This window comes from Oreochromis niloticus, linkage group LG6 (genome assembly GCF_001858045.2).
Source record: "Oreochromis niloticus isolate F11D_XX linkage group LG6, O_niloticus_UMD_NMBU, whole genome shotgun sequence".
In the NCBI taxonomy this organism is placed as follows: Eukaryota; Metazoa; Chordata; class Actinopteri; order Cichliformes; family Cichlidae; genus Oreochromis; species Oreochromis niloticus.
The window spans coordinates 37322266-37348601 of NC_031971.2; the positions used below are offsets into that span (position 1 = coordinate 37322266).

Here is a 26336-nt window from a genome sequence, read left to right on the forward strand (position 1 = left end):
AAACCTGAACACGGGAAAAAGAAAACACTCGTACACCTGGATAAGAAGAGGAAACAGGCCTTTTATTTTTGGAATCAACTCTTTAATTGTCATATCACAAGTAAACAACTGAAAGCACATCTAGTTTGAGTTTATTATAAGAAAAAACAACTTTCTCACATAGTTGCAATCATCACAGAGGTGGGGTCAGTAGGAATTTGGCCTTAATGTGAAGAAAGGGCTCCATTTCTATTTATTTTACAAATGAGTACATCAGATGTTCAGTTATTTGGTGTTACCTGCCAAGTCTGCACGGGAGGTACCGGAAGACAAAAATACAGACAAAAGCATTCCTAACATGCCAAATTTTTATCTCTGCAAACTACAGCTGACTCATCACTGCAGGCAAAGCAGATCAATAAAGGCATGAGAGGGGGTGTGAGCAGCTTATTATTATTTAGTCTGTAACGTCTATAAAAAGATGTTTGCAGGGAGGGGACGAGAGGCCTGGTTTCTGTTTGTAATCCACCTGTAGAATAAAGTGCCACTATTGACCAATCACACTCGAGAACAATGTGGTAATGTGGAGGTAGACGGTTTCTGTGGACCACAGACAACAGAAAAGATGGACTTCACTTCCGAATGTTAAAGCCCCTGTTGATGATCTAAAAGATGGAAAGTGTTTTCTTTCATATCGTCAAAAGGGGGCGACGCCTCTGGCTCTAAAGTTAGAGGGTGGATCAAAAAGAATCATCGGTTTTCAAAATGCTTTTAAAGTAATGGACATGGAAAGTTGTGGTAAATTTTAAAATGAATGGCTGAATAGTAAGTTTTTCATACAAAACTTACAATGTTCACCAATGCTCACAGTGCGCCTCTCTGGACGCACAACGTATGTCCGCTCGATCGTTATCGGCGAACAGCTGTGGGAACTAAAGCTCTGTGAAATCAGATGATTGTTTTTTTTTTAAAAACACACCCTCAGCTGACAAGCTACTAGTTTCAGTTCATCTTATGTGATCATGAGTTGTGTAACCAAAACTGGCACACAGTTTCCAGTGATTCCTAAAGGTTCTTATCTACATCAGATACGAAGGTGACTATGACTAAAGATCACAGACCACACAATAGTGCAGAATGGCCACGTACTAATACTGAACAAAGCATGAAGTCTATTTTGTGAGTGAGAATGGAGGGCTATACGGAGCCTGTACAGCCAAACGCCAAGACGGTGACTGCAAAGACGCTCGCCTCCTGGGTCAGTGTGTGACATCACAGTGGCTGCGCCCATCTTTTCTACTGTCTGTGGTGTGGAGAGCTTAAGAAGGAACCAATATCAAATCACAAAACTATCAACTTCTGCCAAACAACCATGTATCTTTATTAGTTTTTCATTTATCTGCATTCATCAAAATTTAAAAAAGAAAAAGAAAAAGGTGCAGGAACATAAAGTCTTGGCACAGATATGTGTTGTCGCCAGAAACGAAGACAGCAGATGATATCCGATGCATTTCCAGACTGTGTTGTGCCCATTTTTATTTATTTTTTAATACAAATAGAAAAATTCACTCATTTTAATCTCTTAACATCCATCAGGTCATTGGTGAAAGATCCAGAGTTGGAAACACGGTTTTCTGAAAATCGGAGTGGCCTGCAGGATGTTAAGAGGTGAGAAACCTCCTGATTCCACCTCATATGTGTGTGATACTCCGACCACGTCTGTCCTGTAGTGCATCAGCAGCATGAAGCACAACATTCAGAGTTCTTAAAGTACGTGTGTGCAGTCTGACGACAGGTAAAGCACACCTGCAGCTGGACTATCCCGTGCTGCAGAGGTACACAGTCAGTGTCTCATTAAAGTCTTGGCCATGTTTTGGCACACTGTCTTTATCACTCACATGTGACCTCCTGGTCTGCTCACGATAAAGCGAGGAGGAAGAGCCAACCTCGACTCCACAGCATCATCACTTCCGGCGTGCCGGTTTGTTGTTTCCTTCTCACTCCTCCTCCTTAAAGCTGAAGTCACAAACCAGAGAGAGGTGGTCGGATGGATAACTAAAGGACGGAAGCCTGTTTGGCCCGATCTCCTCCTCGGTGGGCATGTCCAAGACGGCGTCCACTCTCAGCGTGTCCTTGGTGTACCAGATGTAGTCCAGAGTACTGCAGCACTCCCCCGTGGGCCGAATCTTCCACGTTGTGTACTCCGGCTCCGTCAAACCGTCCCGGCTGAGTTTCTTGTAGGCCGAGTCCAAGCCGAAAGACGATGTGGCGAAGCGCCGATACACCTCCTCATTTGGGACTGCGTTGAAATCCCCGCATATGAGCAGAGGTATGTCGGCGGCAGGGTCGCCGGGCTGCTTCTGGACCACATTCTGGAGATGCCAAAGGAGGTCTGACCCCTGAGTGCTGCGGAGCCACTCCCAGCCAGAACGAGCCTTCAGATGTGTCACGGCCACGCACACGCATTTACCCGTGATCCGACAGCGCAGTGTGGTCACTATGGCAACCTGCGATCAGAGAGCAGCGAGTTAGAGTGTTGTAGTTTTATTTTTCCCAGAAAGGCTAAAGCTCCAGAAATGGTACACCTGAGAAAAATTATTTTTTCCCCACCTGATTGGTTGGAATCCTCATGGCAGAGAGTCGTATGTTGACGCTGTCGAGGAGCTCGAATCGCGACTCGTCGTAGAACAGCGCACAGCCGTCAGGGCCGTTGTTGCCCTCAACGCCCAGGCACGGAGACCACGGTTTGGGGCAGAAGTGGCTGCTGTAACCCAAACCTGCCAGCACCGGCTGCAAGGTGTCGTAGTAGTGGTCGACTTCCTGCATGCACACGATGTGGGGCCGGTAGGTGAGGACTTCCTCCACGATGAGGTACTTCCTGCGGGACCAGCTGAGGGCCTCCAAAGGACACATGACAAAATTGTCGAGTCCTTCGCCCAGAGCTGCAGGACAGAAGGAAGCGGGAGACCAGACTTCAGTAACAACATTATCCACTATGTGTTTTGTGTTCCACCAAAACAGCTCAGACTCAGAAAGTGTGAATATTAAATTTCTCAGAAGGGTCCCTGGGTGATGGAGAGACCCGACACCCCAAATTACAAGAATTTAAAAAGGTCCAGAAATCACACTAAAAACATCTATATGATCCTCGCTTTCTGGACTTTATTTAACTAAATATGTCAGCAGACGGATCCTAAACTACAGTCCATCTTAGTAAGTGCACTCTACCTTGAGCCAGGATGTTCCATTGCATCACCCTGATGACACTGCTGGGGGCGCCGTCTCCATCACCGAGGTGAACGAATTTCCTGTCGAAGCGAGGTGGTCGGTCCCTGAGGGCCTCCTCGCACTGACGAAGCAGCTCCTCTGGATCAGGGGGACATGGAGAGGACCCCTCCTGCTCCATCGAAAGAAGGAGAGACGACACTTAATATTTAGATGAAAACATTCAAAATAAAAAGTCTGAAGACAAAAGGAAAAGAAGAAAACCTACCGGGCAGAAATCTGGATCCAGCTTTGTGAATGCAGGTAGTTGGGGGTTCAGATGTGAAGAAGGGAAGGGGAGAAGAGAGGTGGTGCTGCTGAGGGGCTGAGTCAGAGCGTTGTACAGCTTCGTGGCCCCTCCACCCATCGGATATACTGGTGAGGAGGAAAATCAGAGCGACAGTGAAGCATGTGATAGGATGGAGAAACATCCACCTTTCTAACTTGACGTATAAACTGAAGGTAACACACATCTGTACTTTATGGAAAGAATGATCTGCGGTTAGAAGTTCTTTCCCAGCGTTTGTTGAGCTTCAGCTCAGGTTGTCGTGTAAGGACCAAACCGTCACAGCTGGAGCTGCCCAAATGAAACAAACCCCCAAAGTGACAGCTGCAGCTCAGCCTTTTGTTCTGCTTCAGCAGCATCTGTCGGCTTACACGTGACCAAACTCATTAAACCTAAAAATAACACGTGCGCTTCCCAGGGACTGTCAGAGACTGAGCTGGATTAAACAGTCAGCTAACAAACTCAAAGTAAAAGACCCCTTTCCAAAGAAGGCTTTGCACTTTGTTAGCACGTTTGTATGCTTGAGCAAAACAAGCAGTCAATGTAGTCACTCAGTGTTTCACACACAGAAAACCTAAGAAAACAAACGTGGAGCTGGGGACAGATTCTCAGAGGAGCTGTGTGGGTTTCACCGGTGACACAGAGAGCAAAGAAGCTGAAGTGAAGATATCCAAATTGACAAAAATTTTATAAAAGTGATAAAAGCTTCACCCAAAAACTGTTAAACACAGAAAACAAGTTTTAGTTATGAATTACAGGCAGCAGAAGCCACACCCTGCTGATAAAAAGCAGTGTGCCACACCGCCTGCTCCACGAGTGTATAACAGCATCTATCCACAACAACCTCAGAAACCAAAGTGGCTCAGATTGGTCTAATGTTGTACCAAGAGACACTGAAAGAGGTGCAAACTAAACACAAAAAGCAATAATTTTGCATCTCCAGATGTTTTGACTTTCAGCAAGACCAAAGCAAAAAAAGCTGTTCTGCTTCAGCATTCCAAGGAGAATTAACAGCAATGCGCTCTTCTCTGTAACGCGCACTCCGAGCTCCTTAAATTGGACAAAAAATGTGCTGCACAGAGATCAGATTGACCTCTGCTCCGACACAAAAATTCTGACATCCAACTTTTCCTCTCAGCTCTCCGAGACCAGAACTACGTGACTATAAAAGGAGGTGTTAGATACGGCTTGACCGCTGGATGTTTAGGATCCGTGCAGTCTTGTGTGAAACAGACGGAGAACAGCAGCACGTTTAAACAAGCATCTTCATTCTGTCAAATGTATTAATTATTAATATGTAACAATAATGCTTTAATTCAGTCACACAGCCAGGCCAGTGTCTTTCTTGAGTGCTGACCACGTAACTTTTCACATAGAAAAATAAAGCAAAGACTCTGCATTTACTTACTGAACAGAAATTTATCAAATATGCTTAAAACAAACAAATTAATTTTAAGGCTGACTAAATTAAACATTTTTTTTGTATGTAGCAAAAAAACCACATGCCCCAAAACTCCATCTTCTCTAATAAGACTTTGCGAAACTAAAATAAGAGATACTGACGACCAAAACACCCAAAAGAAAAAGCTTCTTCTTACCCAGAGTCTCCATTATGCTCCTCTGCAATGTCCACGGTACTCCTCAGTTAAATGTCCTTAATGGCTCTTTTTAATGCTACCTAACAGATGTGCTGCCTGTCCGCTCAAACCTCTGCAGTGTGTCAGGAGACAGTGACAGATGTGCGGTCTGTGTGTGGAAATAACTATGACTTGTCACTGCTGCATATAAAGCCTCAGAGAGACAGAGGAAGAGGAATTAGGAAGCGCAGACGTCAGCGGGCCATATGGAGCATTAGAGGTCATGTGCCAGACAGAGAGAGAGAGACAGAGACAGAGAGAGGAGAGAGAGAGCAACAAAGTCAAAGAGAGAGAGTGAGAGAGAGAGGGAGAGAGAGGGAGGGGGGCAAACCTGTTGAGTGGCTGATATGACTGACAGATTTACTTTAGCGACTTGGCCCTCGACTAAATATAGAAGCGCACAAAAACACGATAACCCGCACTCATCCTCACTGATACACCATAACACCTATCACCCGAGTACACCGTGTTAATAGGTTCTAATCACTCTGTGAGAGCACAGCGTGTGAACGTGTGGTAACAACTTCCTCATTTTGGCTGTTGTAACAGCAGCACACACGCATACACGACTGTAATTAACCATTCACCAGTGCTATGACAGTTTTTTTCCACACATGCTGTAGTTTTCCAACCTGTCAATCAACTTTTTTGACACAAACAATAACAGGCTGCTGAAGCATTTCCAGGAGAGATCTTACACTAGATAACATTCATGGGGTTATCTGGTAAATGAACTGGTTCTTATAAATGGACCGCTTTACACAACTTGCCTCATTCACACCCATTCACACAAGCCCCTTTTTTCTATGCTATTTCTAAGTGCTTTCTGTCTAACATTCACATGCATTCATACTCTGATGGATGCTATTCTGAGGCCAGAACAGCCCTCCTGCAGAAGCAGGAAATAAAAGTATAAAATACCCAATAAAAAACCCCACAAACATTAAATAGAAATGGATGACCATGCTGTATGCATTCAATAATTTGTGCATCTAATGAATAATTAGTTCTGCATGACGGCCTCAGCGCGGCCTCATGATTAATTCCATCGAGTCTGCTGGTTATAAACAGGTTAAATAAGAGTTTAAGGACCGCTGCTTTAATGCATCAGGAGTAAAAAAGGTTGTACACCACCGGTGTGAGCGGTTATTGTACAAGGACTAAATGCTGCAATGTCCATTTGAATGTGCTCTGTGAAATATGACAGAATGGAGTAATCTGGAGTGACTGTTAAGTGATCTTTGCACTGTTGAGAGTTCACTTATTTTAACTCATTCTGTGAAGCACTTTGGCATACCTGTGGTTTTTAAATGTGCTATATAAATAAAATTGTATTGTATTGTATTTTGATGTTACAGTAACAATAAAGACATTCTATTCAATTCTACATGAAAGACACCTGACCACGACGGATCGTTGTTGGGATGTGTAAGTGCAGGGCGACACACCCGCCGTCATGGTGTTTCAGGTATTTATCAGAGATTTCGATTGACTGATTCACCAAGCGCCAGATCGATTCTTTATATAATGTCTCTCGTAACACTACAAATAAACAACTGTTATGTCATAGTTATTTTTCATGTAGCAGGCTGTACTTTTCCACGCTGATAATCATCTTTTTGATCAACTTTGCAAAAATAGCACAGATGTTGCACTGATTTGCATTACTTTACGCACACTTGGACATACATAGTTCATTCAATTTATGAGATGCAGACGATTATTTATCAAGTGATATTTATTACACAGTATCACTTCATAAAGAAATGCGTGATCATGCGGTATCATGTGCATTCATCTAGATATTCAATAGTCAAAGTAGATCTATTTTTGCTGCTGTTCACCTGCATCTGCTGAACTTTTATCGCTACATAAATCTGGTTTCATATGTTTTCTCTTTATATAATGTCTCTAGTAACACTGTTACATAACAAATGTTATGTCACAGTTACTTTTCATGTGGCAGCCTGTATTTTTCCAACCTGCCAAATGCATAGACACAAAAGCTGCACCTATGGCAGTGCATCTGCACCGGACAGCATCAGACAGCTGCAACTAATAAAATGACCAGTCTGCAGGCAGATGATGGTAATAACTATAATGCAGAACAGCAGGTGTATATTTTATATTTCTGTGCAAAAGCATTAAGATTATATCAACATCTAAAGCCAATTAGGTGAAAAGTGGAAAAACAAATCCGACAGAATCATTAGAATGACGGGAATTTAGCTGGAAGAAGCAGATCTAGTATTTTGAAACACCTCAAATTAAAGGAAAACAGATAAACAGTGGTGCTGGAAAATGACTGTGTAAACACATGGAACCAAATCATACTCAGCGCACATGAACACACTTTTTTCTCTTTAAATAATCAAAAATTTAAAAAAAAGTTTGAATCTTGTAGAACTTGGACATGTCTAAAGATGGACGGTTTCAGATAACCAGCCGAGGTTTCTATATCCACATGTGGTGTAAAATTGAGTGGAATTGACACATGTCCAAACATAACTCAGTTTAAAATCAAACATAATATAAAGGACGGGGATTTGCAGGGATAGTAACCTAAAAATTTAGTCGTTCTGTTTGTGAAGTTTATAGTGTTTTATGTGTGTGGAGTACATAGTACACATATATACTGTCTCATTATATATCGAACTCTGATTTGTAAATTATTACTTCATCCTACTTCTTTTCGAGCATGTAAAGCGTGTGGAATCTAGAGATGTTTGTGGAAACGCAATTTATTTTTTACTTTGTTTTTCTGTTTTCCATGTATTCTATTTTATTTATTTTTACATGTTCGAAATCAAAAACAGTCAAATACTCAAATACCTTTTGGACATGGAAAAATAAAACTCTCCTGGGACAGTATTCATTTCTCATATCTACGATCACGTCTGATCTTATACTTGGGTCACCTTAAAGGACGAGTGCAACAAGAAGACTAATATCTGTTTAAAACTATTCTGTTGGGGCGAATGGTGATCATAGAAAGTGAAGAAAGGACATCATAGGCAGACTTGCTCCGACACTGCAGGCTTGGGACTGTTAATATGTTTATAAAGGAAAAGAGAAATACACAGGACCTATCAGGAGACGCACAAAGAGCAGCTGCAGCGGACGGTTTTAAATCTTTTAAACCTTCATTTTCACTTAAGTACGACGCGATCAACTGGACGAGCAAAAGAAGCAGAAACATGAATGGGCGTCGCCAACATTACCGGCTACTCCACATATTTCTGACACTCCTTGCAAGGTAACAAGTGATCAGGGGTGGGGTAGAAGGGGAGGGCTGGGGTTGACAATGGCACATCAATGAAAAGGGGGGGAGGGGGATTAAGGAGTTCTGGTTCACCTTTTTGCACCACTGTAAGTATTTAATGATATAATATTAAATAACATTACCTACAGAGAAAGCTTTCAGTTTAAATAACAGATGGAAAGCAATTCATTCAATTTTAAGAGATGGACTCCCCCTCATCTACCTCACAGTGGTTTGGTCCACTTCTTATCTTTACCTAAAGTCTGTACTTTGCAAATTGTAAACACAGGATGTAGGGATCTTTTATTGATCTTATTATCGATTTATTGTTTGTTATTTTTCCAAACTACATTTTATTCACTCTGTTACTTCGCTGTTGAATCTTTGCTACTGTGTGGCTGCTGCATTGTTACAGAGCAGCTGTTTAAAGAAGCAGGAGTTCGGTGCACATAAAAATCATCAGTTTTCTTTTCTAGTAGAAATATTTCCCCGAGGTGGTTGCTGTCTACACCACATCAGATGTTCTGTGAGCCCACAAAACCACATTTACCATAGTTTATCAACAACAACAACAACAAAACAAACATCTACTTTTAGAGGAATGACTCATACCTGCACGCTGACCATGCACAACTCATACCATAGGCTTATCACAGCTGATTTTAACAAAGAGGAAGTCATTTTTAACGGTAGCAGAATCACGAACATCAAGATGACTGAGCATTCACATGCACGCCACTGTGTGGTCAGGATGACTCACATCCTGTAGACGACCTGTAGTAAATCTGTGTAACTGTGACTAAGTGCACGAGCGTTGGCAGGAGGGAGGGGCCAGAGAGTTGTCACTGGATCCTCTGGTGGCGTACTGGCATTTCCATATTGAGGGCAGCTGCCTTGTCAGATTTCTGTGAGTGGGATTTTATGAGTTTGTGCCTTTTAGAGCAGCTGAAACAGCTTTAACTACGTGTGTGATCTTGTGATGTGAAAGCGCCACTGCTGCTTGTGAGTTAAATTAGGAAACATTTAAAAGGTTCAACATAACAGAGAGTCTGACGGTCCAGGGCCAATAAAAACATGTTAGATCTGTCTGGGCCAGTGATGGGGATTCCACTGAAGGACGTGTCTGACAGTCCCTCACTAATAAATAGTTCTTTCCCATTATTTTTACCTTAAAATCACAGAAAAGTGCTTCATCAAAACCACATGCACGGTCAGCTAAATATAACGAGAAGAATGTTTTTAGCCACCTGCACCCACCAGCAGTATGTCTTACACGGCAAGAGCTTCTTAAAAAGAAGCTAAAACGAAAGCATTCTGTATGCAGATCAGCTGCTCAGCGTTTCAGTTTGATAGTTTGCTGCAGGCTTTAACGTCTATCCAGCTGAGAAACGTCTGTTCTCTCTTTTTAACTCTCTGTGTTATGCTAAGCCACTCTCCACTACGCTTTAAACTTTCTCTCATCCCATGGGTATTTTTATACATTTTTCAGGTATCATTTCACGAGGGGCCATTTTTAAATTACATTATCTAGAAAACTATAGTGCTCCCAAAAAAATCAACACAAAGTCAATTAAACTTCAAGGATACTTTCAGGGTTAGGGAACACGAGCTATTATGAATCCATTATTCTCTCTCTCCTCAGCTCTGTCTTCTTCAGGTCCTGATAGCATGAAACGATACTCCGATCCATTCAGGTTACACAGATAATCTGAATGGGTTGCAGCTCCCCTGGTATGGCACATCCACACATGCCATCACAACCAGGTTTGCTGAGTCTCCCAGCAGAAGAGATGCCAAGAGACGGGCAGTAACACAGAGAGAGAGAGTTGGACAATAGCTTAGCAGCAGAGGGATGAGAAGACGGTGCTCATGTGCATGTTTATGGTCAAACTGTCACAAACAGACTGCATGGAGGTGGCATGAGGGCCTTTAGTGAGATGTGTGGCCACAACCCAGAAACATTTTTTGTTTACATTTGGGCCACTTGTGTCAACATTTAGATGTTCAGGCAGGAAATTGAGACTTTGGACATTTGTTGAATTGAGGTGAGACCTTCAGCTGCAGCACAGCGTTTCCTAGACTCTATTCTCAGAGTTGCAGCGCTTTTTTTGGCAGAAGGCTCGGCTGTGAGTTACGGGGAAACTACGTGACTAGAGATCTCTTATTAGCTTGCTCTGTTTTCCTTTCTATGAAACTAGTGAGCTGGCATGTTCTGGCCTATGAAAGAGGCTGGGTAAGAACAAAACCAGAGATTTATAACTTTGCTCTTACATCAGGATGCAAAACTATGAGTGTCTGTCAAATTCAGGATCATCTTATGAGCTGTTGTAAGCTCCCTGTCAGTTACCCTGGTTTTCTTTTCTTAAACCTTTTGGTTAAACGAAGTTTAATGTGACCAAATTACATTGAGAAAGGTATAACATGCATTTAAACATGTTAACAAACACGGCCTTTAGTGAAACTGAATTCAGCACCCCTGCCTTAGTAAAGATAAAATATCTTAAATGTAAGATGAGAACATCAGCATTTGTGTCTTTGTACATCTTGTTATAACTGATAACATTAGATCTGAGCCGTGTGTCCTTCAGCTGAAGCCAACCGTTAAAAAAGGATTTACTTTCGACAACAGTGTGAGGTAGTGATGAAATGAACCGTTTGTGAAGCAATATCTCAGAAAAGAACAGTTTGTATTCTGGCATCAGATACACCACACACAGAATCCTGAACACGAGATAAGCAGATATACTTAGAGACAAAGAACTCCAAAGATAATAAAAACATGAAAAAAAACTGTCTAAATATAAACTAAGGTCCAGCCAAAGCATAAAGCTACAAATACCTCAGGTCAAAGTACAGTTTACTTCTGGGCTTTTTAGAGACTTACCTTCTTTACTGGAATAAAATGACGGCTTCCTCTTAAAACCAACTTTTTGGCAGCTGCAGCCTTGTTTTTCGTTCTGTCTTAGTAAACCAGTATTTAGCCCTTTGAGTACGTGCCTCTGGATGCATGTGTGTGCCTGTTTTTGTTGAGAGGAAGTACGAGTGGGTGTGCGTTTGACCCTGTAACTGCAGGGAAAGGTCACGCTGAGGAAAAGCCAGATCTATTCTGCCATCTGCTGGTAGGAGTCATACAGGAAACCAGTCTCACCAAATGTCACACAGCGAGGCCTGAAAGGGAGAAAAGTGGATGTGTGTATATGTTAAAAGAAAAAGAAAATCATGTCAGCAGAGTGAGGAAAGCATCCACAAGTTTGAATTTACTTCATGCAAGTATGTTAAGGGCTAATCAATAACTGTCCCCTCCACCTCAAAATGACATCTATAAAATTCTCCTGACATTTGAAATGTAGGTTAAATGGAGAACTTTCATTTCTTATAGTTTCTTCTGAGCAGCCAGCGAGCCAACATGGCAATCAGAACCTTGAAAGTTAACCCAAAACATCTGACCAGTGTTTGTTTCTCTTCATCAAAGAGCACCTGAAATTGGTGCAATTTGCCAAAAACATGAACCCCAAAAGTGTGTTAGAAAAAAACAAAAAGTCCTAAATAAAAACCTCAGTTTGTGTTTTAAACTGGTACTTGGGTAGGTGTAAAATTGATTTGGTTGCAGTTTTTTTTTTTTAAATACAGCTTAATGTAGTTTAAGTGCAGATCTCCTGTGCTTAAACTAGAATCCTCAGATGTTAATCTGTCAGTTTGCACCTTCAATCATCACGGTGTAAATGGGGATGATGTGTAACCTAAGAGGGGAACTCTGTTTCAAGGTTTTGGGGAGTACATGTGGATCCAGAGTGAGCTGCACATAGCATGAAAAATGCTGAATGAGAAATAAATGAATAAATATCAATAAATCTCTGCTTAGGCTGCTGCCCCTGTGACTCAGCCCCAGATAAGTGGAAGAAAATGGATGAATGGAAATACGTCTGTGAAGGCATCTGTAATCTAGGATACCAGATTGAGGCGATATAAAGACGGGTTTAAGAGCCAGAAGCAGGGTCTAGTCAGAATTTGCTAGTTATGCTAATTGGGTTTAAAGTGAAACATTTCTGTTTCAGTTTAGGAAATGGACGATAAAAAAACAAAAACAAACAAACAACCCCCCCCCCCCAAAAAAAACAACAATCCCAAAACACTGTACACACAAATACAATATTTTTTTTTTTACATTTTTGTCAAACAAGGAAACCCAGATTGAGAAACTACTGCACGTAAAGATTATGAGCTAGTTAAGACCTTCCTTTAAAAACACCAGGACATTTTCTCCCAGTGCTTCCTGCTTCAGTCTGATTTGTATTTGTGAATGTGCATGAGAAGTGCAATTATGCCCATCTCGCAAACAAAAAATACTTTCAAAAATTCATCGACTCCATAAGTTCAGTTTTAAATTGGACCGAGCACCACCTCTGCTAACATTTTTCAGGTAATTGTGTCAAGAAACAAAGTGAACCAACCACAACAAAAAAGTCTTTCAAATTATTTTCATGTCACAGCAAACTTTTTTTTTTTTTTTCCACATTACAGGTTAATATCAGGCTCAAACGTTGCCTGTGCACAGACAGCAGGCTGACATCTTGAAGTGAGTCCACTTGTCATCGTGGATAAAGTCAGCTGCATAGTTTCGCTGTGGTCTTGTCTCCCAGTCGTTTGCTGAAGTCGAGCATTTGTTGGTGAAGGAGCGTGCTAATGTTTCCTAACTGCTGTTTCCGATTCTTCAGATGGTCCAGCAGGGAACTAATCGACATGAACAGGACGCCTTCACTGCTCTCATGGTCCTGGGTTAACATTAAATCCTCCGCCCAGGCTTGCTGTAAGCTTTCCCATAATGCCTCTGCGTCTTGGCTGAACTCCTGAGCCTCCTGCCAGTATTTGTGCATCTCCTGTTTGGCTGTTTCAATGTCCTCCGTCATCCGACTGATATGGAACTGCAGCCGGCTGTTCTCCATGGTGACTTGCTCCAGTTTCGCGCCGCAGTCGTAGATGCTCACCTCCACAGCTCTCAGCTCAGACGCCTGTCTGTGGAGCGTGTTGATGTGGCATGTTTGCAGCTCCTCTAGCTCAGCCTTCATTTCCTCTTTGGGCTGAAGGAGTTCACTGGTTTTCTCCTTCAGTGCCTGAATTGAAAGCTCCAGCTCACTCCTCCTCTTCCTCAGCTCATTGAGAAGCACTTCCAGCCTGTGGTGCCTGCTCTGCTCATCGCTCCACTCGGCCTCCACCTTCTTCAGAATCTTTTCCTTCTCCTCCACCTCCCTCTGCTTCTCCTTAACACTCTGAGCAACCTTGTCGACGTCAGTGGTGAGCTGCTGTAACTCCTGGTGCTGCCTGGTCTCGATTCTTTCGTACTCCTCCTTGGATCGGGTCACATGCCTCATCAGGAGGCTGGCATCAGTGGTCTTGGGCTCCTGCTTCAGGAGCGCTGCTTTTTCTTGAAGCAGCTCCTCATATCTTTTCTGGGTACTACTGATGTCAGATGTCATTTTCTCAATATGTTCCTCCTGTTTCCTCTTTGCCTTCTCCAGGAGCTGCAGGAGTCGCTCTTTCTCCTCCTGAAGACAGCCCACATTCTTTTCTCCTGCATCCATGTTGCCACGTAGCTCTTCCTGATTCCTCTCAAAGAGACGCTCGTTTATTACATCAGTTTCCTTGAGCTCTTTGACCTGCTTCTCCATCTCTTTGATCTCCCTGCCATGCTTGATGATGGAGGCAATACGCTCCTCCAGCTGCAGCCTGGACCACTCCAGCTGCTGGGAGACCTGCTGATGCTCAGCCCTGACCCAGTTCTCTTTAGTGTGCCGATGCTTGAAAATCTCACAGACCTGAGTCAGGGCTGCCTCTAAATGCTGTTTTGATGCTCTGCCCTCCTTTATTTTACTGTCCATTGCGACGATTTCCTCTTGCAAGTTCTGCACAGTGAGGCTGAAGGCTTCCTCCAATTCATGCAGCTCCTCCTTCAGCAGATCCCTCTGTTGCTTCAGCTCCCGTTGCTTTTGGACTTCCCCTTCCAGCTGCTCCTCATGATGGTGCTGTGACACCTTCAGTCTGTGTATGTTGTTCTCGACCTTACCTAACTCATCCATGAGCTCATCCAGCTGTCCCTGGGCTTTGTCTTTCTTCTTGGTAATGCTATCCAGTTCTCTTCTGCTACTCCTGTTCAGGCGGTTTTGCTGCTCTGTCTGCTTCTCAGCGTGGCTCACCTCTTCCAAGAGGTCATTTCTTTTCACGGAGGAGGCTTGTCTCTCCAGCTTCATGTTCTGCTCCAGGGTTAACCTGTCCTGCTCGACGCCGGCAATGCAGGACTTCAGCTCCTCTATATTCTCCCATGTCATGTTCAGCTGCATCTGTGAGCTGTACTTTAGGGCAAGTAGATCATTCAGAGTAGCCATGATACTATCATGGTTAGCCTTCGCCTGATCCTGCTCCAGGTACAGGGACTTGTTTTGGCTGAGAAGGGATTCCCGCATCTTCGTAGCTTCTTCTTGGAGCTGAGAGACTGCACTGAGATCTTTGCACAGTTGCTGGATCTCCTCGACATTCGATGCTCGCGCCGCTGCTACATCAGCCATGATCTCCTTACTCATTCCTTCACGCATGTTGTTGATCTGGTGTCTCAGTTTGCTGTTTTCTATGCTTTCCACTTCCAAGTGTTCACGAGCAGCGCGCCTGTCTGCCTCCAGCTCGCTGACAGCAGCCGTTATCTCCATGAGGTGGAGGCTGGCCTCAGGTGCAAACGGTACCTCCTCCTCTTTCAGGTATTCGTCCAGCTCCTTTAAACGCTCCAGAACCACCATAACCGATGAGAAGTCGGGCACCAGTGAGGAAGCCATATGTGACTACGTTCTGGAGCGTGTTAGCGGCACTCCGAGCCGTATACGGAGCGTTTCAAACAGATGCTCGCTGGCACGGATGACTTGTGCGTGCTGTCGTCGGGGCAACAGCTACCCCACTGTCTGCTACTCGTTTAAAAACTGGCTGGTGGAGTCAGTTCAAAATCCTAAGCTATTTGACCCACGATATTTATTTGATTCATTTTATTAATTAAAACCTTCACCTGAAGCTGTTTCTGCAGCGTTAAAGTTCATACAGCACCTAGCCAGCGCCGATGACTTATGAGCGCTGTCGCCAGGGCAACGGCGTCCCCATCGCTACTAGCTCTACGGCAACTCGGTGACGTCAGCACGCTCGAAGCTAAAAGTCAGCTAAGTGCTAACCGCCCGAGAATAACCCCAGGAAAACAAAGCAAGTTTAGCGAAGTCAGTGTTTGAAACGTGAATAGAAAAAATACCGTGTGACCCCGGTCCCAAAATTTAAACGCTACAACTGTCAGCAGTGGGGTATGGTGCTTACCTGGCGTACCCGCTTTGGGGGTGATGTTTAGGTTCAGTCAGATGGACCACAGCTAACATCCAGCGCAGGCAGGGAGGCCGGCCACAGCTGCCGGGGTTGCCAGATATTACGGTTTCACGTAGAGTTTCTGCTGCCTCTCATTTAGTTTACCCGAGTAATATTAAATGCCTAATGGGGCCTGACACACACACACACACACACACACACACACACACACACAGAGCGAGAGAGGAAGAAAATTGGTGGATGGATGATAAATAGATCTGTCATGATGGGTATTCATATTAAAAAAAGTGTAGGTGACCCTTGTAATCCACAAGGCTCCAAACCTCTCAAAGTGCTTAGTTTCTGTGTTTTTTTTCTAATCCCAGCTCTGTGTGATGACAACGACACTCAATATTCCTAATACGGTCATGTCAGGAAACCCCACACACCCGCTTTCAAATCAGCCAATCAGGAGAAAGCTGGCTTCAATAAAGGCATTGGCGAGCTACAATAGTTTTATTTCAACCTGTCAATCATATGCTACAGCTTTCGCCAGATCTCACCCTAGCTGAGCACTTTAAAGCAGATTTTGAATCAAGGTGATGGTGCTTCCTACCATCATCATCAGAGAGGAAATATCTTGCGAAAAACTTTTTCTCCGTAAACTTCGTGCATGTTTCAGGCTTTTCCTCTTCTGCACAAACCTTTTTTTTTTTTCTTCAAATCTTTTACTCTCACCACTCTGCACTTAATTATGAGTTATTATTGATCTCTGGCTCTCTTCCAAAGCATGTTTTTTGTCCTGTCTCCCTCCCCTCACCCCCAACCAGATGGCCGCCCCTCCCTGAGCCTGGTTCTGCTGGAGGTTTCTTCCTGTTAAAAGGAAGTTTTTCCTTCCCACTGTCACCAAAGTGCTTGCTCATAGGTGGTCGTCTGATTGTTGGGGTTTCCTCTGTATTATTATAGGGTCTTAACCATACAATATTAAGCGCCTTGAGGCAACTGTTGTTGTTGTGGCACTATAAATAAAACTTTTACCTTTTATCAGAAGCTCCAGAATCTAACAAGTACTAACATAATACATGAAATAAAATTACATGGATAGTTCTATTTTTTTTATTTGTGTCAGTTATTTGATCATTTGTAGCATCCAATGGCATTATCAGGTAAAAAAACAAAACAAAACAAAAAAAACCTGTAGCAGGACAGCGTCAGGTCGAGCACAGCACATATCTGCAGCACTGGTCTTCAGGTCTCCTGGGTTCTTGGTACCGCTTTAGACACACACACACAATTTTACCTTTGCGCTGGCTTTGATAACTGTTTTTTCTCCTTACCTTTTCCGAGGTTTGTGAATCAGACTGTGTTTATCTTTATAGGCAGTCGGTGTTTTTTTGCAGGTGTGTTGAGAACAAGATGTGGCAACACTCGGCCGTCGCAGTGTGCTGTCGTCAGTCCACAGAGAAAGACGTAAAAAGCCTAGAAATAGAGCAGGTAGGAGGCCACGCGGTCCCACTGGCTGCAGTTCTGTGTGTGTTTAATCAAAAGCTGTGGACGCTCTTAGATCTGTTACTCATTTTAAAACCAAACTGAGAGCTGTGAGATTTTTTTCACATCTTTGAAGGGAAGTGATTTATTTAAAAAAAAAGAAAAAAGAAACGTGTCCTACACAAGCCTGCAGCCAGGCACTTTTTAGATATTGATTTGCATCTGCTGCTTTTACTTTTAGAAAGAATGTTTTCGCCGTCATTGACCCGAATATGTGCGGTATAAAAGCGTTGCATGTAAGCAGGTGGTGCAGTTTTCCTGTCTATGCATCTCAGATCTGGTAGCGGGGCTGCAGGCTGCAGAGCTACAGAAACATGGATCTTATCAGCAAACCCAGAAGCAAGTCCATCGTGTGGCTTTATTTTGGCTTAAAGGCGGATGAAAAGGGGCGACCTTTGAACTCCGGTGAGGCCGTTTGTCGTCTGTGCCGAAAAATAGTGCTGGCAAAAGGTGGAAACACTACTAATTTAAGAAGCCACCTGAAAAGGCGACATCGTGCTGATTTCTTTGAGACCACTTCCTCCGCGACCTCAGGAGCTTTACTTGACGCTCAAGGTGATTTTTTTTAAACCTAAAATAATGTCTTCATTGAAAAGTTGTGGAATTTTAAAGTATGCATTAAATTATTTTCTCATATGTCTGAAACCTGCATGCCTCGTTCCCAGTAAAACCGATCAGACATGGCTGCAGGGGGCTCACCTGTGGTTGTTCTAAAGTTGCATTTTAGTGCAGTGTCAGAAAATAGTCCCTGACCCCGACGCTGCTTTACTGTGCAGCTTATTTACAGTTAACTTGCAAACCGGGTGTGTTTAGTACTGCGCCTGTGCACACTCACTCTGGTAGCTTTTCTAAACAACAGATCGATCATCACCCGGATGAGGTTATACTTTTTTTTCTTTTCTTTTTTTTTTTTTATACCGTACGCGCTGAATAAACTGTACCATACTCTATGCACAGCGGTGTGTTTTTTACATCGGGAAGTCCTGCAATAAATGACGAATAGCTATCCAGTCACACATGCGCAGTTGATGCCATGGTATAAACCGCTTGTATCCATAACCACTGTTGGCTTAAAGGCCAAGAAAGAGTGGGTTTGTATTCCGTTTAACTCCCACTGCCCACAAGCAAATTTTCTAAAAGGGGTTAAGCCGCCCCCTCTAAAAACAAACAAAACAAAAAAAACCTCCCGTATGAGAAAAACTAATAATAAAAATACACACCTCTCTCACTGTTTCAGTAATGTTAAGGTTCAGGCTCTGGGGAGGCCAATCCACGACTTATGTGTTCCACTGTGTTCTTTTCTATCCAGATATACTTTTACAGCATTGACATTTTGTTTGGGAATCATTGGCAGCAGCGTTATTTTTCAGCATGACAATCAGATGCTTTTTAGATGGTATTGCATGATGGATCAAAATCCGATGGTACTCTTTTGACATCACTGGGTGAAATGCAGCCTCTATTGTGTTTTACAGATGCCCGTATACACTTGTACTCTGTACATATGGGAAAACATTTGATCCTACAATTTTAGAATTTGGTTTCATCACTTCATCAGACCTGTTTCTTCTTGGCCAAACGCTCCTCTCAGCTTCCCTCTTACTGACACAGCATGTAGCTCTGGGTATTCGAGTTTGCAGATTTTGATGCCAAATGCAACCCCAAAGGGATTTGTCTCCACCTGTGCTTAAACCAGGGATCTCTGGCTTGATAGACGAATGTGTAACTCACTATACAGTCTGCCTCCTTTGAAGCACAATATAAAAACTGTTGGCTCAAGACTGCTGCAGAGTACTTTGGAGGTGCATGACGAAACTGTGTCAGATCGGTTTGATCCACATGTTATCTTCAGCTTTACCTGTATTTTGTCCCTGTCAGTTTTATCGATTTTTAAAAAAAAAAATGATCTAGGTAAAAGACGACTTATTGGATAACACTGACTAATAGGAGTCTCTTCGCCTCATGTTTTTGAAGATAACTGTCCTGGTCCTGTTCATAATCCTCACTCTGTCGGATTACAATGGAGGCTCTGTTCTTCATTTGCTCGTTGCTTTACCAACTGATGATGGCTTTCTTTCATAACTCAGGGTGAGCACGCACAGAGTCTATTGAACTGCGATCAGCTGTTGTGCAACTGGAAACTCTGAGCCTCCCGTCTCAGAGTTAATCAGCTCAGAGGTTATGGCTAGACTCTCCCTGCAGGACTTAATTATATGGGCTCAGTGTTGGCCTACACATCTGAACATCAATCATGCGAGCCAGAATCAATCACTGCAGTCACACTGTCCACCATCCGCGTGGCCCCGGGCTCACAGCGTGCACAGATACACCGAGGTTTGGGGAATCACTCAAATACTATTTTATTAAGTCACCTGACCCCATTCCTCAGCAGCCGTAAGCAGCAGAGCGTGATATTACCACAGAGCGATTCAGACAGCCCAGCAGGGCCTGACAAGTAGGTACTGCTGTCAGAAGTTCATGTGAGCACACTCTCTTTGCAGCGGCGGTGCAGTGGATTCATTATTTCAGTGATGATAGTTTGAGTAGACACCGCCTCTAAAGTTAAACTTAAAGCTTCTGTTATGATCGACCCTGATGCTACAAGAGCCGCCAGTGACAGCATTTCTTTTTTTAGTGCCTTTACAGGCTTATTTCACTCTGCAGGCTTCAGGATGGGCTGGTGGGAAAAGACAAGACAAATAACACTTAATGCAGTCTGACTGAAGATCATCAAATCCAAATAAAGAGAACAAAATGAAAAGTGATTAACATGGAGGGGGAAAGATTAAACAAAAGCCATCAGGCTCTTCCAGACCTGATCTGCAAAATTATTGGTAAGATCTCACTTCACATACTGCACACGGATTTAATGGTGAGTGGTTTTCTTCCTGGTGGCTGGGAGTGTTGCTGTTACCCGCTGGGCGGGCGGGCAGGTGGATGGTGTGGACACGCAAGTTTGTCAATACATTAACATACTTTTCAGATTTGTATAATAAATATATCATATGTGCATCTGCTACAGGACTGCGAGGTAGCACTGGTGGCTGCCTGTATTTTTTAGGTATTTATTTTATGACACTAACCTTTGCATTTGTAATGCAGGTGTGCACGATTTTACCATCATAGTTTGAAAATTAAGCATAGAAAAATCATTAGTTTGTCTGCATTGTAATGTATTATTCTCCTCATCTGAATACAGCAGCTTCCTGTCTTTCTGAATTCTGTTGCTTAAAACAACACAAGAAAGTGTAACTATCCTCCGTGAAGATGAATCCCTGCCCTGCATTTTCAGTAATATCTCTGTTATTTCATTATTTCTCTATTGTATTCTTTTTCCAGGTTTGGATCTCAACAATGAAGAGTTCTTTGAGGATGTTCCCGTTCTCCAGCCTGCTTCCAACCAGAACTACGTCCCAGATGCGGTGTTGCCGCCCGGAGACCCGTGGCTCCACAGCGGCCCCTCCCGGGCAGCGCTGTCCCTGCCTTCCTGCCTGTGCCTGTGTGGGGACCTCGGGTCTGGACTATCTGCTTCTGGGTCTTTGGGCGAGGAGCAGATTGGAGAGATGAAGGTGTACGCCAAGTGCCACCTTCAGCAGGGTGTCATGTTTGGACCCTTTGCAGGAGAAGTGTGCAAAGGACAGATGCCGGCCAACCTCAAATACGCCTGGGCTGTGAGTAAAATAAACAATTACTTTTGTTCATACAGCAGACAATTTTTGGATGTTTAGTCTTTTTGTTATAAATTATAAGCCGTGTTGATTTAAGAGGCTGTATGGACAGACTCTATCATAGCCTCAGCTCTTAACCACTGATGGTTTCTGTAAATTACATAACGGAAAGTGGAATGGGAGATGATCAGTGAATCGGTGCGACGTCAGTGATTGGACACTGTATCAGTCTGTTGCGATGAAGGGAAAACTGAGAGGGAAAGCAAAGTATTTTTCTTTAAATAAAGCAAATATTTTGTTGTTTTTAAATAAAGAATTACTTCTACAAATGTGCTCTAGGAAACTAGATATAATTTTATTTTGCTAGAAGTTGTTCTTCTAGCAGAATGAATGGGAGGAAGCCCAACAACAGTGACAAAAGCTGCATGTAAAGAATCCTTTTTTTGTCCTTTAAAAATGAGTTTTGTTTCTGCTCCATAATCTTTGAGTTGTTTCTTATTGGCCATATGTTAACACAAAGATGGGTTTTTTGTGTTTCTTAGATCAGAGACGATGCTGCTTTTATCTACGTGGACGCTTCTGATGAAAACAAATCTAACTGGATGAGGTGGGCAGTTTTTATGGTTCCTTTTGCTTATTTGTATCTTCTGATGTAGTTGCAGACTGCCCGCATTTGTTGTGTGTTTCAGGTATGTAAGATATACCAGCAGTGAGGAAGAGCACAACCTGGACGTTTTCCAGTTTTACCGTCGTATCTACTACAGGGTTTCCCAGCCCATCTCAGAGGGAGCAGAGCTCCGGGTCTGGATCGGCAAGGATTATGCCACCCTTCTGGGTCTGGGGATGGGTGAGCTCTGTCCCAGTTTTTAATGCAGTAGAGACTGAAAGGTGGCTCTGTAAAGGTGCCTGATACCTTTGTCTTTGTCGGCGATGTACAGGTGACAACGTGAAATGTGAAGTTGGAGACAAGGAGACAGCTCTGCGCCTCCTGCAGGACATTCAGTTGGTCACCCTCCCGGAGCCAAGCAGCACTTCCTTTTGGTCAGATCAAAGCCAATCACAGAGCCCCATGCCTGTCATAAGCGACGTGACGACAATGTCAAACTCGGATGCCGTCAACGACCCAGGCAGCATGATCACTGGTTCCTCCTTCGTCTCCACCTCTGTCATCGCCTTCCCGTCTCCTCACCCGATAGAAAAGTACGATTTTCTGCCTGGAACTGAGAAACTGCTGAGCAACCCCAACACCATCCAGAACAGCCCGTGGTACTTCTTTGGACTCGAGCCGGACCCCACCGGTCGGCCTCTGGATCGAAACACCGCTGTGTGCAAGCTGTGCATGGAGCACGTGAGCTGTGCGGGAGGAGTGCCAGATCTCCAAAACCACCTGACCAGCAAACACCACTTCAAGCCGAGAGACAGTAACAAGGACCGGAGTCTCACACTGGGTAACTCTCTACTTCCTGTTTGCAGTGCACAGTGCCAGAAGTTATTAGGTTAAAAGAGAGAGTCTGATGTAAGTGATGCAGAATCTCTGGGGGAAATTTCATTAATAAACGTCCTAAAGTTATTAAAGCATTTAGTTATGGGGATTGATCATCTTGGAAAGATGAATGGGTGTATTAAATCATGTCCTTATCTATTTTGTAGGGATTGTATTTTGACCACACTTTGACTTGATCCCACCTAAATCAGTGGGATTCATAGAAAAGACAATTTTCCTCAACGTATTTTGTTATTGTGCAAAATCTTTGAGTTAGAAAACTGCTGCTTTTATCAAATATACAGTTTCAGCTACTTAACTATTGTTTGTTATAGAACAGAAAGGAATTTAATTCTGTTTTAATTTCCTGACTAAAAGCTGCTCTTTTTCACAAAAACAGGTCAACAACGCTCTCAGCCACTCACACTTACCAGCAGTCTCGTCAGCACTCTCCCCTTGGTTCTGTCCACTCAAGTAACCGATGCTATCGCCAACTTTCTCATCATGGACCTCCAGCCGCTGTCTCTCGTGGAAGGCGAAGGCTTCAGAAAGCTGATTCTCACACTGCTGCCCAACTACAAGGAGCTGCCGTTGTCCTGTCAGCTCGAGAGCCTCCTGAGGGACCACCACGCCCGAGGCAAGGCGAGCCTGGCTCGGCTGCTCAGGAGGAAAACTGAAAGCGGAGAGAGCGAGGAGGTTATGGACTACACTGCTCCCATTGAGTTCGAGCACAGGAGACGTGGGCGAGCTTCCAGCAGTCAGAAGGAAGTTCCTTACTTTGTGACATTGAGCGTAGAGGTTTGGCTCCACAACTGGCAGGGAAACACTGAGAGGTACCTCACGCTCTGGGCGCACTACATAGACAGTAGCTTTAGCTTTCAGAACATTGCTTTGGCGACCCAGCGGCTGACAGAGAGTGGGGGGGAGGAGCACGCCGTTCGAGCGGTGGAGGCCCAGGCGAAGGTGATGGCGCACGAGTGGGGAATCTCCCAGCCTAATTTGATGTTGCTGGGAGGTGAGACAAGGAACAAGATGAGGACACAGCCAGTAAAGAGCAAGAAGGGGGAAGAGGTTGCAGGAAGTGCCTCCCACCCGAACTCAACAACGTTCCTAGAGAGGGAAGACTCTGTGTCGCCTGAGGAGCCAGAGCACGCTCACAGTAGTGAAGGACTTCCGTCTGTTCCTTGTTTTTTCAGAGCCGTGCAAGACTGTGTGGAGGAAGTGATGTCACACCCTGTCATCTCCAAAACTCTCAGCCAGTTCCAGGGTCTTCTCTCCACCCTGTTCTTACCAGCTGCTCAGAATAAATGCTCATACCAGCCTCATACCCAGAACCTCCTCAAAGGTCTGACAAAACAGGAGCATGCCAGACTTGCATCGTGGGCACACAGCCAGCCAACCTGGAATAACCTTTACCCTTTACTGAGCATGCTCATTAGACACAAAAGCCTCTTTTGTAGTGTAATTAAAGAAGTGAAAGGCGAGGGTTTGTCCAAAGAAGATTGTGCTTCAGAGTCCAGTTCAAGTGGCAGCTACCACGCCAACTCCACCTCCAACACATCCTCTACAGGTGTAACGTCTTTGCGCTCTGAATGGAAGGTTCTGGAGGAGCTCTGCTCGGTCCTTAAACCTCTGGACGTGGCGTGCCGGACTCTCGCCAAGGAGGCGTTCCCCCGACTGTCCCTCATCAAACCCATCCTCACCGGCTTGCTCTCACGGCACCTCGTGTCCCGGCCGTGCGATTCGTGGTCCACCTTGAAGGAGGTAAAGAGGATGATGAGGCGGAGCCTGGCACACTGTTATGACAGCCCTGCTGTGAACAGAGTCCTCAGCGTGGCGTGCTCCCTCGACCCCCAGTTCCACGGACTGGGCTTCATGGAGGAGAAGGTGAGTCGGAAAGCTGGCACGCAGGGAAAAGAGTGCCGTAAAACAGCTATACCACTCTCTACAAATCAAATCAAGAATGGCTAATTTTGATATTTAATGAGACATTTAGCAGGCACGCTGTATAGCAGTGTATCGACCGCCAACTTCCAATTTGTTTTTATGTGTAACATGTTTTATATTTATTAAATAATGGACTTTAATAAACAGGATTTACCAAAAAGTTAAACATAAAATGAAAAAAGTGGAAGCACACAAATCTGTCCACACAAAGGTCTTTCATTTCTTTGGATTTGGAGTTAGATAGCTTGAGCGTTTCAGGGGGGTTATATAGAGTCACGGTTTATCTCGAACATAACACATTTTCAGTTAAAACATTATGATATTAAGTTTCTGATACGATAGAGAGGTTTACATTCATTGTTTACATTGTTTTTTGATTTATGGTTTCTGGTGTTTTCTAGGAGCGGACGGACACTTTTGATTGGCTGAAGAACGAGGCCGTGAGGATTGTAAAGGAGGACAAGAAGCGGAGTCGAGGGAAGAAGCACGTCGAGGGGAAGAGAAGCCCCTCCCCTGGGTCACCAGAGTCAGAGAGTGACTTCTTACGGAGGAGTAAACGCCTCAAAGAGTCCCGCCCCATCAACTTCAAAGAGCTTGATGATGAAGACGATGAGAGCGACGTGGAGGACAGCGAGCCAGCAGACCCGGGCTCTCAGGGTGGGCTGTCAGGGATGGAGTTCCTGCTGGGAGACCTGTTCTGCTCCGCCCCCAGTACCAGACAGAGCTCTGTGGAGGAGTCTATCGATATGGAGATGTCCGTCTTCAGAGCCGACAAAGGGGCCTCGTTGGGCGTGGAGCCCCTGCAGTGGTGGAGGACGAAGGCGGTGCAGTTCCCACTGCTGGCCACGGTGGCACGGGCCTACCTGGCTGCCCCTGCAGTGGTGGGAAATGCCGCACAGAGCTATGTGGAGGAGGGAGGAGGAGCCACGTACAGAAAGAGATCCAATATTCCTCCAGAAAGTTTGGATGCAATCATGTTTCTGCATCACAACCACATGCTCACTACTGAGAGCGGGCAAACGACGGCTCGGAGTCACGACAAGATCCCATAAAGGTGCAAAGTTTAACATCCCCAGCTGTGCCATTCCAAACTTTGCAAACGGAAACCAAAGCCCTAGCACAACATTTAAAAACACATGATCAACAGGGTGGATGCTGCACACTCAATGGCGTGCACATTAGAAAGTTTTTATTTTCAGGTGTGTCGTTTGCGAGGCTGAAACATCCATCTCAGTACATTTCCTGTACTGAAAGCTTTACACAACACTGCATGCAGCAGATTTAAGGAGGCTCCCATTAGGCTCATTTTTAGCCTTATCATTATATTATGCGATTCTGCTGAAGCAGGTTTACATGCTTTAATTTTTCCACCACGTTTTTACCGAAAGCTGTTTGAGAAGACCCATCCTGTTTCCTGTTACGAAGAAATCGCTGCATTTCAGCACAGTCAGCTCACGAGTTAATCCTCAATGATATTTTACAGCAAGGTCTTTTACTACAACACGCAAAAAAAATCTAGAAGGGCCCCCGCATTCATTCAGAACTCTCTCAACTACTTTTAAACCTGAAGTCCAAAGAGTGCGATTTTTGATGATTTTCATTTTTATTTACCTGGAGATGAAAGATGTTTGGACTGTTTTACTACTGATTTACTTTAAACTCTATAGTTTCTATAAATTAGCTTGTAGCATCCAGTGCCTTACCTCATTTATATAGTACTGTCCCACAGTAGATTAAAAGCACATTAACCCTAACAGTAGATATCACTATACTCATACTGACTGTAGGCCTGCTATGGGCTCAGCATTAGTACCATGTTTACTTCACCTCAGACTGCTGCGTTCTTCAGTCTTTGCATATTCACATCAATGCTGAGTAACTGTTGTAGCCCTAACTGTTCAATAAATATATATATAACATGTTGCTGTTTGCGCAG

At 44.0% G+C, this 26336-nt stretch overlaps 3 protein-coding genes across 12 annotated transcripts; 1 reads left to right on the top strand and 2 right to left on the bottom strand.

Moving 5' to 3' along the window:
- Window positions 1–345: 345 nt before the first annotated feature.
- Window positions 346–17222, bottom strand: noctb (nocturnin b). 6 transcript variants are annotated; one of them, XM_005470074.4, is made up of 7 exons: window positions 16950–17063; window positions 15770–15947; window positions 11313–11596; window positions 3473–3618; window positions 3208–3376; window positions 2590–2921; window positions 346–2486 (listed from the first exon to the last, which is right to left on the bottom strand). In XM_005470074.4, the coding sequence occupies exons 4-7, from the start codon at window positions 3608–3610 to the stop codon at window positions 1977–1979; spliced, it is 1149 nt and encodes a 382-aa protein (XP_005470131.1). In that variant the 5' UTR covers window positions 3611–3618; window positions 11313–11596; window positions 15770–15947; window positions 16950–17063; the 3' UTR covers window positions 346–1976. The 6 variants fall into 6 exon arrangements, with proteins under 6 accessions (XP_005470131.1, XP_005470130.1, XP_003448063.2 ...); XM_005470073.4 differs by lacking the exon at window positions 16950–17063 and adding an exon at window positions 16099–16204; XM_019359564.2 differs by lacking the exon at window positions 16950–17063 and adding an exon at window positions 17092–17222 and having other exon boundaries at window positions 491–2486; window positions 15779–15947.
- ccdc175 (coiled-coil domain containing 175) lies at window positions 12905–15724 on the bottom strand. Its single transcript, XM_005470071.4, has one exon. It carries the CDS (start codon window positions 15247–15249, stop codon window positions 13033–13035), a length of 2217 nt encoding a protein of 738 aa, XP_005470128.1. The 5' UTR covers window positions 15250–15724; the 3' UTR covers window positions 12905–13032.
- LOC102078622 (uncharacterized) lies at window positions 17143–26319 on the top strand. Of its 5 annotated transcripts, none has more exons than XM_005470069.3 (8): window positions 17143–17248; window positions 17578–17857; window positions 20642–20973; window positions 21513–21577; window positions 21660–21817; window positions 21909–22418; window positions 22854–24340; window positions 24802–26319. In XM_005470069.3, exons 2-8 carry the CDS (start codon window positions 17617–17619, stop codon window positions 25450–25452), a joined length of 3444 nt encoding a protein of 1147 aa, XP_005470126.1. In that variant the 5' UTR covers window positions 17143–17248; window positions 17578–17616; the 3' UTR covers window positions 25453–26319. The 5 variants fall into 5 exon arrangements, with proteins under 5 accessions (XP_005470126.1, XP_025763833.1, XP_013128490.1 ...); XM_013273036.3 differs by lacking the exon at window positions 17578–17857 and adding an exon at window positions 19967–20136 and having other exon boundaries at window positions 17161–17248; XM_005470070.3 differs by lacking the exon at window positions 17143–17248 and adding an exon at window positions 19967–20136 and having other exon boundaries at window positions 17721–17857.
- Window positions 26320–26336: the final 17 nt, after the last annotated feature.

Excerpts from the sequence above, each read along its gene's own strand:
- noctb (XM_003448015.5), bottom strand. Across the intron at positions 3,377-3,472 it reads TGGATCCAGATTTCTGCCCG|GAGGGGTCCTCTCCATGTCC; the intron begins GTAGGTTTTCTT and ends TCGATGGAGCAG. Across the intron at positions 2,922-3,207 it reads ATGGAACATCCTGGCTCAAG|CTCTGGGCGAAGGACTCGAC; the intron begins GTAGAGTGCACT and ends TCTGTCCTGCAG.
- ccdc175 (XM_005470071.4), bottom strand. The coding sequence starts at position 15,249 with ATGGCTTCCTCACTGGTGCCCGACTTCTCATCGGTTATGGTGGTTCTG.
- LOC102078622 (XM_005470069.3), top strand. The coding sequence starts at position 17,617 with ATGGATCTTATCAGCAAACCCAGAAGCAAGTCCATCGTGTGGCTTTAT. Across the intron at positions 21,578-21,659 it reads AACAAATCTAACTGGATGAG|GTATGTAAGATATACCAGCA; the intron begins GTGGGCAGTTTT and ends TGTGTGTTTCAG. Across the intron at positions 24,341-24,801 it reads TGGGCTTCATGGAGGAGAAG|GAGCGGACGGACACTTTTGA; the intron begins GTGAGTCGGAAA and ends GGTGTTTTCTAG.